This window comes from Gossypium hirsutum, chromosome A08, assembly GCF_007990345.1.
Source record: "Gossypium hirsutum isolate 1008001.06 chromosome A08, Gossypium_hirsutum_v2.1, whole genome shotgun sequence".
Lineage (NCBI taxonomy): Eukaryota > Viridiplantae > Streptophyta > Magnoliopsida > Malvales > Malvaceae > Gossypium > Gossypium hirsutum.
Window position 1 is genome coordinate 126,013,400 of NC_053431.1, and position 15,071 is coordinate 126,028,470.

Sequence of the window (15,071 nt, forward strand, 5' to 3'; positions counted from 1 at the left end):
CGAGTTTGCTCGATTAAACTCATTTGCATAAAAAAAACCCTTTATTCCTATAATCAACGAATTTTTTTAATATTAATTATTTTAAAAAGTTTAATTAGGTAAGTGAGAAAAAATTAAACCATATACCAATGAAGTAAGACATATATAATGCATAATTAAATTTTATATTTAAGATTAATGTAATTTTTTACCCTTAAACTTGAAATTAGATTCATTTTGATACCTTAACTTTTTTTTAGGATTCACTTCGATGTGTGTATCTTTTTATTCACTTTGGCAATTGAACTTAGCAGCTAGGTCTATTTTGATTCATAAATTTGGAAAGTTATAAAAGTTTAATGGTGCGGTGTTGTAAGATTATGCTACGTCATTACCAAGAATTTAAAAATTTGAACTTTTCAAGTGATAACGAATACAATTTCAAACTGTCATGACACAAAAAGCTTGATGGAATCCAAGTTTGAGAATAAAAATCGATTTAGTTGTTAAATTCATATATTAGAGTAGATAAAAAAAATATAGGTTTCAAAGTAGAAAAAAATTGTCAAGTTTAATGGCTAAAAATAATATTAACCCTTATATATCTTGAATTAAAAATTTCATTTATGTTAGATAATAATTAAATTTATATTTATATTAAAAAATAAATTAACAAAAAAAGAGAGTTAAAAGAAGAATACTATATTGAAACATCGAGTGATAAAGAGTTTAATATATTTTCGAGTAAAATATTAAGTTCAAATATTGTAATTGAAAAAAAGAACTCTAACGAGAGCTTTACTCCCATTTATAAGTTCTATCCGGTTCAATTTCAAATTTAATTAAAGTTTGTACCCTTAGACCCCAAAATCAACCAAAAAGTTATTGAAATAAACTTCCTTCAAAAAGACAAAAGAAATTGGATGGTCCCTCTTTTCTTATATGCTAAGAACTTTCACAAATTATAGCAATGGAAAAGTCATCTTTCACACCCAAACCCTAAAAAAATTTGGATTCTTTTCTCATTGCTTGGATTTTTGCTTTTAATAATTCCAAACCCATTAAAATTTTCCCCAAAAAGGTAAGAAAATTTACCCATTTTACACAGTTTTAAAGTCTAAATGAATGAATTATTTTGGGTAGAAACTTGCATGTGATATTCGGGCAATGCCATTAATGGCTATGACTTGTATAGGGAGAAAATTATATGTTAAATTTGCAATTAGTTAGTTGAAACCTAAGATCCATTAGCTCACATGTAGTTATTAATATGGTATAAATGTGATATATTTAATAAATCAACACCGTGTCGCCTTTTAAACACGGTTATTAAGATAATTCTTTTTAAACTGAATAATTAGCAACCAAATCAATTCAAACTAACTACACTAACTAACCAAAATAAAATAAATCTGAAAGAGAAATCGCATATTTACATGTTTAACACACGTATCATATTTATATTTTGTGTTTAGGACTTGGACTGTTTTAATAATTTATATCGTATTTATATTAGCACCATTAATACGAAAAAAGTTATAACACGTTACATGCATATATGAATTGCCAATATACCACTTTAAAAAAGAACTAAACACGATAAACTTGCAATTACGATAAACACGAAATGAAAATGTGACTATAATTTATGTCACTCAGACTCAGGTGTGAGTGCTAGATTTAGGTTTTTCTAAGTTTTTCTTTTTGGTTGTTGTTGTTGTAGTATTTAGAGCATCCTTACAAGTCATCCTTATCTGTGTCTCGGACATAATATACATCAAGAGAAATGAAGAGTACGAGTAACTTAAAATATAACCCCCTAATTCAAATCTCCGCTCTTGAATGGATGGAAACCACGACACTAAGCCGAAACCGGGTTGTCTAAATTAGCAGAATGTTTAAGGTTAGATAAAGCAGATTCGGGAAACAAAATAGATTCGAATAATGAATATCTAAAGATTCGGTAAAAGTGTCATAAAAGCTCCAGTACTAAAGAATCGAATTGCATTTTGCCCCTCTATTAAAAAATTTGGCAAATTAAACCCCATACATTAAATCAAAGAGCAAATTAATCATTTTTATAAAAAAATTATTTATTTATACGGTTAAAAACTGACGTGCCACATGTACATCATGCTGGTGTACAAAGACCAGCTTTTAACCGTAGGAATGGATGAGTGCATTTAATCAAAGAGCAAATTAATTATTTCTATAAAAATTTCATTTATTTATACAGTTAAAAATTGACGCGCAACATGTACATCATGTTGGTGTACAAAGACCAGCTTTTAACTGTAGGAATGGATGAAATTCTAATAGAAAGACTAATTTACTTTTTGATCAAATGTACAATGATTAATTTGCTCATTTTCGAAGTAGAGAGTAAAATGCAATTTGACTTCCTACTATAAGGGCTTCTATGGTACTTTTACCCTAAAGATTCGTATCCGAATCCACAACAAATGTTAAACCTTACATCACCACAGTAAAAGAGAGCATCGAATAGTGTCGGTTACCCAATTTTTTATTAGACATTGTCATCCCTAAACAGTAAACACCATTTTCCTGTTCAAATAGATTTGAGGCAACATAGGCTTTTCAGTAAATAAAGATTATTTACATTTCCGAGAAGCAGCGCACATGTAATGTAATCGCATTGTTCTAGATGCCGAACGTGCGGCGTGTTTCAATCCAAAAAAACTGTTTCAGAACCATACCTTCGATATGGCTGGCGATGCTCAGGAACTCCATCCTCGTTGCGCTTATCCTCGAACCATTTTACGACTCTTTTTCGGGGCAAATTTGTTACTTGCACGATGCTGCTAATCATTGTGTTCTGCATTGTTCATGTAGAGCATTCAATATGTAAGATCATGCTCCCATAAAACAAACTTTAAGATCGAAAAGAGCAAAGAAAATACAGCATTTCTTCCCAACATGATAGGCATATCAAAACAAACTAGGAAACCTGAGGCTTAACCGAACAGGCAGCATATATAGATATAAAGATAAGCATCATAGTATATGGATTACTCAAATGCTATGTTGCTCTGATTATTCATACTTGGACACGAGGTAATAGGGGTACAATCAGTATACAAAAAAACTTAGAAAAATCAAGCTTGTATCCAATACTCAACCCCGAGTCAGAAATGTATTAGTTTTCTGATAATTCCCCACAGTTCGAAAGTACCCTAAGTATAAACTTCCGAAATCAATTCCAATCCTTGAATAATATTAGCACAAAACCACTCTATATTACTTCCAATAACTGCTCAGAGGCTCAAACACTCACCGACATTGTCATGTACAATGATCAATTCACGAACATAGATAAAGTGGTAGTAATATAAATTAATTTTCTTCATTTGGACTTACAGTAGGTCGCTTCGATCTTCGATAAACTTTTTCAAGGGTGTCGATTTGCACTTTCTTCAATCTCTTTTGAGCAGACCATCTTTGTTGCATCACATGGATAGGCTCTTTCACCTTCGGTTCATGTTTCACATTATCCATTGTTGTCTCAAATGCCAGAGTTTCTACATGTTTGGTTTCAGGCATTGGTTCCGGTTCCGGTTCTGGTTCCAGTTCCTTCTTAACTGGTTCATCGGGCAATGTAGCACTTATCATTAGAAGCTCCGGGGGTGGCTCGCGGAGCAATTCGAGGACCACAGCTCGGTCAAGACATAGCTCTGCAGCAAGAGTTTTAATCTAGAAAAGCAAGGAAAACAAAGATAGATTTAGCATTACAAAGCAACGATTTTTCAATGCTACTATGCTCCTTATATTTGAAGAATCAAACATAGATATTGAACATGGGTACTTTCATGAAGGAAAATGAAAAGTCCGAACAATAAGTATAATCAATGAAACAATCATGATTCTCCTTCCAGAGAAGTCTTTAAAGTATTGTCCGTCTAGAGTCAACGGATCTTTCAACGGGGTCGGGTTGGTATTGCTCCCGCCGTGAACTTCGCCTCTTCAGGCAAACTCTTCAAGCATCATTCTAAAGGTAACATTCAAACATCTAAATTACTAAAAACAAGAAATTTGCCAAACCCAATTTAATTTGAGATAAAATTAACAATTGGGTTATCCGGTCTCAATTCATTGATTAACTTTTTGCAGCGATAAATGCAGTGTATATATGTGTGTATATATATGAACAACAACTCACACTGGTTTTACGGCGGCCGACTTTGAGAGCAGCGGCCAATCTTCGAAGCTGCCAATTCTTAAGCTTGACAGGCCTTTCTTCTTCATCATCGTCGTTGCCGTCTTCCTCGCTGTCGTCTTCCACCTCTTCTTCAGCATCGTTCGAGGCTGAGCTAAATCCTTCAAAATCGAAATCCCCAAATGCTTCAGCCAACTCATTCGCAAGCCTCTCGATGTCTTCATTTATCTCATCACCTTCATCATCGTCATCTTCCATGTCTGGATTATCATTCTTAAGGTCTTCTTCCAGCTGTTTGAAAAGAGCTTCGAACGGGTCTCCCTCAAAATCCTCCTCTTCCTCCTCCACTAATCCTTTTTTCTTCTCTTTCTTCAATCTCTTTTTCTTATCAGTGCTTGCCGGCTGGTTGTTCCGGCGGCGAGAGAACGCCACCGTATATCTGCGGCGAGACTGAGGTGCCGGAAGAAGATTGAAAGATCTCGGTTGAGCTATGGAAACGCGTCCTCTGTATGAAGAAGATTGCAAAATCCGTACGGATATTGAAGAGTTCACTGACAAAGCAGAAGCCATTGAAGCAAAACTTGAAGAAACAAAAATAAGGGTTTATGGTTTATGATTTTAGCTTTATCCATTTGGTTAGATCGGTCGCTAAAAAAACCAAACCGAAATACGGTTCATAATAAATAAAAGCTTAATTGTAAATTGACCCCTAAACTATAATTCATTTCTTAGATTGGTCTTTTAAAGTTGTCGGAGTCAAAAGTGTTACCTAAACTATTAATTTAGTCTTATGTTACCAAAAAATGTTATCATTGGATGCAATGCTATAAATGAGATATTAGTGCTCGCAAATAAATTAAATTTGATTATAATAAATTTGAACTCAATTAGCTAATTATCGAGCTAAGCACAAGCTGAAATTGAGCTCAATAATACTCAATGATTACCAGCCTTATCAAATTAAATTATATTATTATAAATATTTATTTTATTAAATTATATTATTGCCTTTAATATATAAGGTAAACTATACAAGACTCGTCATTAGTAAAAAAATTTTGTCACCTAATTATAAAAAATTATAAAATGATCACTTGGTTATTCAATTTTATATTTTCTAGCCACCAATGGGCTAATAGTGACAATCTTTAAAATTGATAAAATGGTAACTTTAACTCTCAGCATTTATAATTGTGTTAATTTAATTTTTATTCTAAAAAAATTTAACCTTCAACATTTACCTGTTATACATTTTTTTTTTAGCTTTGATTTTCTTTATGACTTTAGTCACACAACATGTATAAGTTATAATCTAAATTGTTCTCACTCTTATTCCATGTGTCCTATATCAATTTGATTCTACTTTATAAAGGTAAACTACATCCACTCTTATTAAATTATTAATAAGTTTACGTTTTGATTACTTAATTTCACAATATTACAAAATAATCTTAAATTGTTCTAAAGTTTTCATTCAAGTCATTTAATCTCAGATACCGACAATCGGATTAACTTAGATCTAAGGTATGTTCTTGTATTCATTGATATGTACTGATTCACTATACTAATCATTGAATCATCACTCAGAGCTCGCTAGCTAGACTTAAAAAAAATTAATAATTTAATGAGTTGAATAAAAACTTCCAAATAGTTTAGCGATTTAAATAATAATCTTAAATAATTTAATAATTATTTAATAATTTAATGAGTTTGAGTGTAGTTTAAACAAAAATAATTCATTATTTGTATTTATCTTTTCGTCTCATTATCTTAATTTTATCTGAATTATTATTCGATCCAAGCATTGGTGTCATAAATCCAGCACTATTACAAGATCCATAGCAAAAATCATCACTGTCGCTGTTTGTTCATTTCTGGGGTTTCTTCTATTTTTTCACTTCAAAGCTCTCTGTAAATGGCAGCTTCGGCATCATCATCATCAACAACAAAAACGATACCGGCAAGGAAAAGGGGATGGCTCAGTAACATCTCCTCAATTTCATCACGGATTTATTTCTTCCTTATCTTCCTTCAGATCCCACTTTTCAGGTCAAATCCCATTTTTTTTTCTCTTCTAAGTTCATATCTCTTCTCTCTTGGATGTTAATTTTAGCCGTGTTTTTAGCAACTAGTTGTAGAATCTGTTGAGGATCTGTTTTTTTAGAATTGGATTGGATTAAAAGAACTAGTGAATTAGAAAAAGGAAGCACTAAAAAGAAGCTATGAAATGTTGAAATTGATGCTTGATGTTTAATGGATCATGTGATAATGTTGTTTTATGGTAATTTGTTGTGAGGGTTGACTTATGGGGATTTGCCATTGTTATAAGAATTGGTCAACTGGTAAGGATTTTTAAGGTTGTTCTAAAGGTTCTCCATGGTTCAAAGTACCACGGAATGGAGCGCAACGGTGCTTAGGTTTGGATTCAGTGTTATTATAGCACTGAAAACGTGAATCGGGCAAAAAGATTTGGATTTAGTTGATGGACAACTTGGAATATGAACGGTGATTCAATGTTCCTCAGTGATCATATTGAACATAAACCGAATCCTCGAATCACCATCAGTTCAGCTAATGCTAAAGATTTAGTAAACCTAGTCGAAAGTGAGCCCGTGATTGTGATTTTGTTAACCAAAGTGAGCAATGTTTTGAATGTTACTTAGCGACAGAGGAAGCCACTGTGTCTAACAGTATGTCCATAGGTTATGGAACACCAGTTATGAAGAGGTGCCCTTGAGGATATATATTGAATGAAGTCAAGGGTTCGTTTGTTTCTTGAAAAATGAATCCTGACAATGGACTTTTGAGAATTTTTTATATTTTCAGTAAAATATTTTCTGTTGGTTGGTTGTTTTCCCAGAAAATCTGGATTGACATAAAAGGAATGCGGTTTATTCTTATTTTCTTTGCTTCTGCTTCTATTCTTAGGGGATCAATCCATTTTTGCTTGGCTTTAGCTTCTATACAAGAAGGGATTGATTCCGTTAATACTTAGGTTGATGATTTTTTTGTTATCCTTTAGCTTTCGAATATGTCTTATGGTTATCTGGTTTTTGTTCCTGAAAATGCAATTCTTGCTTTTATTTCTGAGATGCGGAATGGCACAAAGTCCTAAGTTGCTGTTTTTTTCAAAATCCTTGTCTAGTGGCTCTACATGTATTCTACCTGATCTAGCATTCACCGCGATAAACCAGAATATGATTTCATGGGCTTTCTTTATCACCTTTTTCTCTTTTGGCAGGATCCCATGCAGATCCGGAATGTGTTCAACTCCAATTCATGTCACATCTTCCCAGTTGATCGCAAGTGACATCTTTCCTGTGCCTGTGGTGAAGGCAATCCTTTTTCCTGGAGCCATTACAAATGGCCTTGCCAAGAATTGGACTGTTCCGAGCTGGGACAACTTGTTAAACATGTATAACTTAACTAGTATAAAGGAATCCTCTGCATTACCCGATCTCCAGCGCTTAGAGGTTATTATCCTTGACTTTTTAATCCTTTTTTCTAATTTTTAGTTTTTAATGGATTTTCAGTATATGTGTGAAGAAATTTACTGTTATGTTACTAGTAGGCCTTGTAGGGAAGCATGCACATAATCTTAAGGGCCCCCACGATAGTTATTTGTTAACCGAAAATCATCAAAGCTGAGCATGATTTGAATTTGATCATTGTCTCTAGGGGTGTGAGAACAAGATACCTATAATCAAAAGACTTGATTTGGATTTGGACTTGGACTTGGCTTTAGCTTGAAAGACTCAATTTAGATTTTTTCATTTTCAAGCAGAGCATAAGCTTTAGCAGCTCGAGCTAACTGAGTTCAAGTAACTTACAAGCCTAATTGAGTTTTTTTGCATTTTAGTTAGAATTGAAGAAGTTTTCGTTCAATCTCTGATTTGAGCATAAGAATAGAGCTCGTTTTTTTGCTTAGCTAAATAAGCTTATTGGTAAAAAGACATCTTTAGTCCTTTTCAATTTCGATATTGAGCAAATTGGCCCCTCTATTAAAATTTGAAGCAATTTAATCCCTGTCAATTTTGAAAGTGAGCAACTAAGGAAAATTAATCATGTCATCAATGTTTTTGTCAATTGTACATAATTTTGATTGGTATAATAACAAATTTAGCCCTCAAAGTTTATGCATTAAATTTAGCCTGCAATATTTGTGTAAATGTGTAAATGTGTAAATGTTCTAAATTTGTTGAATTTTTTTAGAATAAAGACTAAATTGACACAATATGTAAATATCTAGGCTAAATTTGTTGTTATACCAATTAAAATTATGTACAATTGATGTAAGACAATAATGTTGCGATTAATTGTCGTTGCTCATTTTCAAAATTGACAATAATTAAATTGCTCCGATTTTTTTGAGCGGCACCAATTTGCTCAATTTCAAAATTGAGAGGTATTGGAGAGGTCTTTTTACCAAGCTTATTTGAGCTTAATCAAATGAGCTCGAGCAGTTCTGTTTTGTTCTCAAATCGAACTTATTTTCTTCCCTTATAGTCTTCACCATACTTGCCACAATAGTCATCCACATTAGTTTCCTATAAAAAATACAATCCCATAACCACATCTTGTTTATTTTGTTCTCGTACAGGTTCTAGCTGGAAGCTACTTTTGTGTGGCAGGAGCACTCGTGGGACTTCTAAAACCCGGAAGAATGAGCATGTTTGGGACACTACTCGTAATATGGGGTCTTGTCAAGGAAGGGATCATAGGAAAACCGGCAAATACCGATCCTACAAAAGCTGTATATGTATATCCAACAATGGTGCTTGCACTAATTTGTGCCTTGTCATCGATCAAGTACGATGTAAAGAAAGTTATGAGAACTGCCCCTGCACGACCAATTGCAAAGCCTCTTCAGAGCTCTTCCAAATCTAAGCTGAAATAATCGGAAAAAAAAAAAAAACCTCGAGTGAAAAGCTATTCTAACATTTATTTTTATACTGAACTCTTGTAACCTGTCAGCTGAAGTGTCTTTCCTTATAAATTCCGGAAAAAACCTCATTCGCTACTTCGAGTTTATTAGTTTTTAAAGCCAATGTTTTCTGGAGCTGCATATCATGCTTCAAAACTACGGATTCGAGCTTAAGAGATGCTGTGCATCCATGTACGTTTACCGCAGGCAGGCAAGGCTGTGAACTAAAGGGCTAGAATCTGTAGTTCGAAGCTGTTGCTAGCAGGCATGGCATTGAGTTCGGTAATTTGCAGAAGCTTCCATCTATTTTCGTGCTTAGCCTCGATTTAGTATCTTGTTTTCAGCCACTGATTTTTGTTCATCCCTTAGCTTCTGTTTTTTTCAGGTTTCTTGCTTTGATATTTGTTTTGTGTTTTGAATTAATTACGTGTCATTGTGAGATTGTCATTAATTGCTTTCCTTAGCCGCATTGAGAACTTTCATTTGTGAGATTTTATACATAGCATCTAGCTGAGTCAAGCTTGTACTCGAGCTTAACTAATTTTCGTACTTAAGCTCAACTAAGCCTGCATGTATCCAAGCTCGGCTCGATAATTAAGTTTAGGGTTAATAACATATTAATAGCAATAATGTAATTTAATAATATAAAAAATAGAATATATATTAAAAACGAAAAGCTTAATAAGGCTTGCGAACTATTTGAGTCAAGCATTATTAAACTCGAATTTAGCTCGATTAATAGCTCAAGTTGCTTGAGGTCGAGCACAAGCTTGGCTCGATAATGATCAAATCAATTTTGACTCGAAAAAGAGTCGAACTTAAGTAACTTGCCAGCATTAGTGTCTCATTTGCACCTTTAATTGTGATGAGAGAAGTGGAAGAGTTTATAAGAAATAAACTAATAATTTTATACTCGTTTTATCATTTTGGTAATTAATTTTTTTTTCAATTTGATACATGAACTATCATTTTTGGGTTAATTTATATCAAAAAATAAAAATTTCCATGTAAATGTTGTACACTTGAGTAATTTTCTAGAGAAAATGATAATTTAGGTATCAAATTTAAATACAAAAATAAGAAAACGATTATAATTGAGTGGCAAGATATGATTTATTCTAGCTAATAACCCATGACAAAGTTCATCATAGAATCTAACTTAATGGATCAAATTGTTTAAAAATTATCAAGTTTTGAGACTAATTTGAATAAAAAAAGTTTTGAGACCAAGTTGGAAAAAAGTTTCCAAGTTCATGGATTGAGAACAAATTAGGCCTTAAAAAATTCGGACCAACATAAAAATTCTGAATTTGATCAAAACGACACAGTTTCCTATGTTTTGAAAGGCCGCGGGCACAGCTTAACTTGAACAAAAAAGCCAAACAAGAAAAAAGCGGCGGCGGTTGATGAGGAAAGGGAAAGAAATGGCGAAAACCATATGTCAAAGCACAAAGGATCCATGGCGAGTCTTAGAATTCTATAGTGGCATTGGTGGCATGGTTGGTATTTCTTAAAAACCCTCCTAAAACCCCAAAAAATCTTAAGTTTTTTCCTTTTTTTTCAGTGAATTAGTATTTAATTTTTACAATGACATTTTTTTTTCACATTTCACTGTTTTAGAGGTATTCTCTAATGAAAGCTGGCGTCAACTATCATGTAATCGAAGCCTTCGAGATCAATGATAAAGCTAATGATGTTTATCAGCACAATTTTGGTCACCGCCCTTATCAGGTTCTCTGTAATGGGTTTTCTTGAATGATTTTTTATATGTTTTGGAATTATTTATATATATTTTAGAGTCAACCCAGTTTATTAATTTAGTTTCTTTTTTTTCTTTTTAGTGATTTCTGGTTATGGTTCACCGTAATTTTTTGTTTTCAGTTTCTATGCATTGGTGGGGGTAGGATTACATTATAAATTTTGGGGGTCAAAATGCAATTTTACCGTTACAAATTTTTAATTTTTGGAGGACTAAACTACAATTTTACCCTTGGAGGATGGGTTGAAGGCCCCTTCCCCTGCTTAGGCTATTGAAACAATGGAAGTTCTTATTATTTACATGTTTATGTTTTCGAATTATGATTTTTTACTTTTAGAATCAAGCCAATATATTGATTTAGTTTCTTTTTACCTTTTTAGTGATTTCTGGTTATGGTTCACTGTAATCTTTTAGACTTAGAGGTGAGTCAAAAATTTTATAGTGGGGACAGAATCAAATTGTAAATTTTTTGGATCAAAATGCAATTTCACCAATGTATTAGCTTACAAAGATTTTTAATTTTTGAAGGACTAAACTACAATTTTACTATTGAGGGGTGAAGGCCCCTTGCCCTTCTTAGGTTACTGCAACAATGGAAGTTCTTTTTATTTACATGCGCATGTTTTAGAATTATGATTTTTTATTCTTAGAGTCAACCCAGTTTGTTAATTTAGTTTCTTTTAACCTTTTTAGTGATTTCTGGTTATAGTTCACTGTAAATTTTCACTCAGTTTCTATGCATTGGTGTTAGGCTCAAGGCAAAATCAGAAATTTTATATTGAGGACATGATTAAATTATAATTTTTTGGGGTCAAAATGCTATTTTGTCATTACAACTTTTCAATTTTTGGAGGACTAAACTACAATTTTACCATTGGAGGGTGGGGAAAGGCCCCTGCCCCTGCTTAGGCTACTGAAACAATGGGAGTTTGCTGCAATTTTTTCCGTTTTCGGTTTCTATGCATTGTTCATAGGCAACTCAAGCAATGGGAGTTCTTATTATTTATATGTTTATGTTTTGTTGAACAATATTGGTCAAGACAGGGAAATATTCAGAGCCTAACTGAAGTTGATCTCGATAGTTATCAAGCAAATGTGTGGCTTCTTTCACCTCCTTGTCAACCATATACTAGACAAGGTGAAGCTTACTAATGTTGCATATTACACTTTAAACGGATTATTCGAGTAGTTGATGGGTAGCTCTTTGAATATGGGGAAACATGTTTTTGTGTTTTGTTTTGTTAGGTCTCCAGAAACACTCTGCCGATGCTCGAGCGTTTTCGTTTCTTAATATTCTCGAACTTATGCCACGTATGTCAAAACCTCCGGATATGTTACTTGTAGAAAATGTTGTCGGATTCGAGGTATGTTTCTCGAGGATGTTAACATGACCCGTATTTGTATCATGAGGTGTTTTTACTTCTCATCTTTCTAATCTCTTCGCCTTGGTGTGCGGAAACGTTGCAGACTTCAGATACTCATGCAAAAATGGTAGAAGTATTGGCAAATTCCGGTCTTGTTACGCAGGAGTTTATTTTGAGCCCACTTCAATTCGGTGTACCTTATTCCAGACCACGCTATTTTTGCCTGGTTCTCTCTCTCTCTCTCTCTCTCTCTCTCTCTCTCTCTCTCATATTTAGAATGTTCTATCAGTCATTCGAGAGCTTATCTCTCAATATTTAGAATGTTTTCTGCTTTATCGAGCACTGGAAATAATACAACGAACAATTTCATTTCACTTCAACCAATGGTTATGCTTTAATCCTGAACTTCATTTATCCTATGTTCTTCCAGTTTGTTTATTCCTGCATGCATATCATTTCTTTTTCAGTGTGCGTGCACGTGTGATTACTTGTTAATTTTATATTCGAAGAATTTTGTATAATTTATGGTGTACTTGTGCAGGCAAAACGAAAGCCTTTATCTTTTCAGTACCAGCTGTTCAATAACCAGCTTCTATTGTCTCCGAGCCCGTTATTTGGTAACAATGAGAAGACAGTGATCGGTGAAAACAGTCAATCACAAGAGAACTGGGATAAGTTAATTGATTCTTGCCAGCCAATAGAAAACTTTCTTGAATTTACATCTTCGAGTGATCAAGTAAACACGGAAACCGGTCCTTTCGCGAATGCTGAAGTTTCTGGAAATGACCAGGAAACTTCAGAGACATTTGTCGAAGGAGATGAATTTGATTTTGGTGCTATAGATCAGTTTGTAGTTCCATTAAGTCTAATCGAGAGGTGGGGAAGTGCTATGGGTATCTTTACGTTATCGTTTAACTTTTATCGATCCCAACTTCTATTTTGATGCATTTACCGATTCTTTTTGCTTAAAAGTAATCCTTAATGAAGTTTAGATATTGTTTACCCGGATTCGAAACGGTGTTGTTGTTTTACGAAAAGCTATTATCGGTATGTGAAAGGTACCGGCTCCCTTTTGGCAACTATCCAGGTAAAGTTTCCTTCTTAGGATACCAATGTCTATTACGGTATGCTCGTGTAGGTTTTGTTGGTAAAAGTATCATGGATGCCCCTGTGTTAGGAGTCAGATTGTATTTTGCCCCATTTACTTAAAAATTGGAAAAATTAGTCCCTGTACGTTAGAATAAAGAGCAAATTGGTCTTTTCTGTTAAAATTTCACCCATTTCTACTGTTAAAAAATAATATAGCTGATAGAATAACTAGGCAATTACGCACTGACGTACAGGAACCAATTTTTGACAACAGAAATGGATGGAATTTTTAACAGAAAAACTAATTTGTTCTTTGCCTATTTTTTTAGTGGAGGGTGCAAAATGCAATCTGACTCCTAATATAAGGGCGTTTATGTTACTTTAACCAGGTTTTGTTCCTTTTATGATATGATATGATTTAATCAGATATGTATATGTGAATGGTCAATGTGCAGCCAAAGAACAAGCGAAAAACATCTTCCTTAAAGGAGCAGTGCCTTAGATATTTTACTCCGAGGGAGGTACATGTTTCTCATCGTTTATATTGATCCCTGGTTTTCGGTTCTCATTTACGAATTCTAACGAGTTTTCTTCAAAAATGATCAGGTAGCCAATTTGCATTCTTTTCCAAAAGATTTTCAGTTCCCAAAGCACATAAGCCTTAGACAACGGTACAATGTTGGCATTTTAGACTATTTCCATTGTTTCAACAAAATCGGAGTTAATCTAAACTATTTTTCTGATGCAGTTACGCGATGCTTGGAAATAGTTTAAGTGTAGCCGTTGTTGCCCCCTTACTCCAGTACATGTTTGCTGAACCGTCATGATTTTTCAGCACAAGAATTACGTTAACACCGGATGCATATCTATTTCACTTCTTCAGACACACGACCTTTGCGTGTCCGAAGTTCTTAAGCAATGGCATTGGGGCGCCACTTGAATTTAGCCTGAGAAAACTATGTTAGCTGTTGACTGAGTCGTTGCTTCTTGCATCAGGTCGGTTCTTGTAGTTCATTTATTCGATAACCTGAGAGAATGTGTAGAAATCGTATTATACGTAATGTATCTTAGATGGATACGGATACGGATTATAGACTACATTCTAAAAAAATCCAATTAATTGTTAGGCTCAGTTGATTTGCCTATACTCTCAAACTTTAATCATTTGTATTGATCATTCCTTAAAGAAAAAGAATTGTTTTCATTCAATGTATGGGAAAGTTCTTAAGACATATAATCTCTATGCTTAGAAGTGGGATTTTGTGCTGCCTATGTTGGTTTGATTTTACTTTGTAGTTGCTAAGACATGTTTTTATAATTGTACTATATTTGTTATTCTACTGTATTTGTACTTATCAATTCTAAAAAAAAAAAAAAACCATTTACGAGACTCCCAAGTAAGAACCAAATACAGCCAGAAAATGGAAGACCATATTTTTATTGGTAAAAGTACTATGAGACTTGGAAGTCGGATAATATTTAATTTCTTGTACTAAAAAAATAGACAAATATGTTCTTATTAATTAGATTAAAGAGCAAATTTAATTAATTAAAGAGCAAATTTGTCATTCTATTAAAAACTCTATTTCATTTTTACGGTTAAAAAATAATCTCTATGTGTCAAATGAGGTACATGTGGCAGGTCACCTGTAACTTTTTGGTTATTCTATTAGCTATACCAATTTTTAATAGAAATGATGAATTTGTTCTTTGATCTAATGTACAATAATAAGTTGTTGATCTAATGTACATTTTGAATAAAATGTAATTTGACTTTTAGTA

At 33.4% G+C, this 15,071-nt stretch overlaps 3 protein-coding genes across 5 annotated transcripts; 2 read left to right on the forward strand and 1 right to left on the reverse strand.

Annotated features, from left to right (window-relative positions):
- Positions 1–1,557: 1,557 nt before the first annotated feature.
- On the reverse strand, positions 1,558–4,803 carry LOC107909197 (protein OVEREXPRESSOR OF CATIONIC PEROXIDASE 3). 3 transcript variants are annotated; one of them, XM_016836647.2, is made up of 4 exons: positions 4,157–4,782; positions 3,358–3,690; positions 2,697–2,815; positions 1,558–1,860 (listed from the first exon to the last, which is right to left on the reverse strand). In XM_016836647.2, the coding sequence occupies exons 1-4, from the start codon at positions 4,721–4,723 to the stop codon at positions 1,641–1,643; spliced, it is 1,239 nt and encodes a 412-aa protein (XP_016692136.1). In that variant the 5' UTR covers positions 4,724–4,782; the 3' UTR covers positions 1,558–1,640. The 3 variants fall into 3 exon arrangements, with proteins under 3 accessions (XP_016692136.1, XP_016692140.1, XP_016692137.1); XM_016836651.2 differs by lacking the exon at positions 1,558–1,860 and adding an exon at positions 2,483–2,544; XM_016836648.2 differs by lacking the exon at positions 1,558–1,860 and having other exon boundaries at positions 2,483–2,815; positions 4,157–4,803.
- Positions 4,804–5,876: 1,073 nt separating this feature from the next.
- On the forward strand, positions 5,877–9,528 carry LOC107909198 (uncharacterized). The gene is made up of 3 exons (XM_016836652.2): positions 5,877–6,202; positions 7,395–7,626; positions 8,754–9,528. Exons 1-3 carry the CDS (start codon positions 6,069–6,071, stop codon positions 9,048–9,050), a joined length of 663 nt encoding a protein of 220 aa, XP_016692141.1. The 5' UTR covers positions 5,877–6,068; the 3' UTR covers positions 9,051–9,528.
- An 875-nt stretch (positions 9,529–10,403) lies between these two features.
- LOC107907768 (tRNA (cytosine(38)-C(5))-methyltransferase 2) lies at positions 10,404–14,559 on the forward strand. Its single transcript, XM_016835088.2, has 10 exons — positions 10,404–10,576; positions 10,698–10,808; positions 11,881–11,974; positions 12,082–12,200; positions 12,304–12,426; positions 12,742–13,093; positions 13,193–13,287; positions 13,745–13,810; positions 13,896–13,960; positions 14,038–14,559. The coding sequence occupies exons 1-10, from the start codon at positions 10,484–10,486 to the stop codon at positions 14,114–14,116; spliced, it is 1,197 nt and encodes a 398-aa protein (XP_016690577.2). The 5' UTR covers positions 10,404–10,483; the 3' UTR covers positions 14,117–14,559.
- The last annotated feature ends 512 nt before the right edge of the window (positions 14,560–15,071 follow it).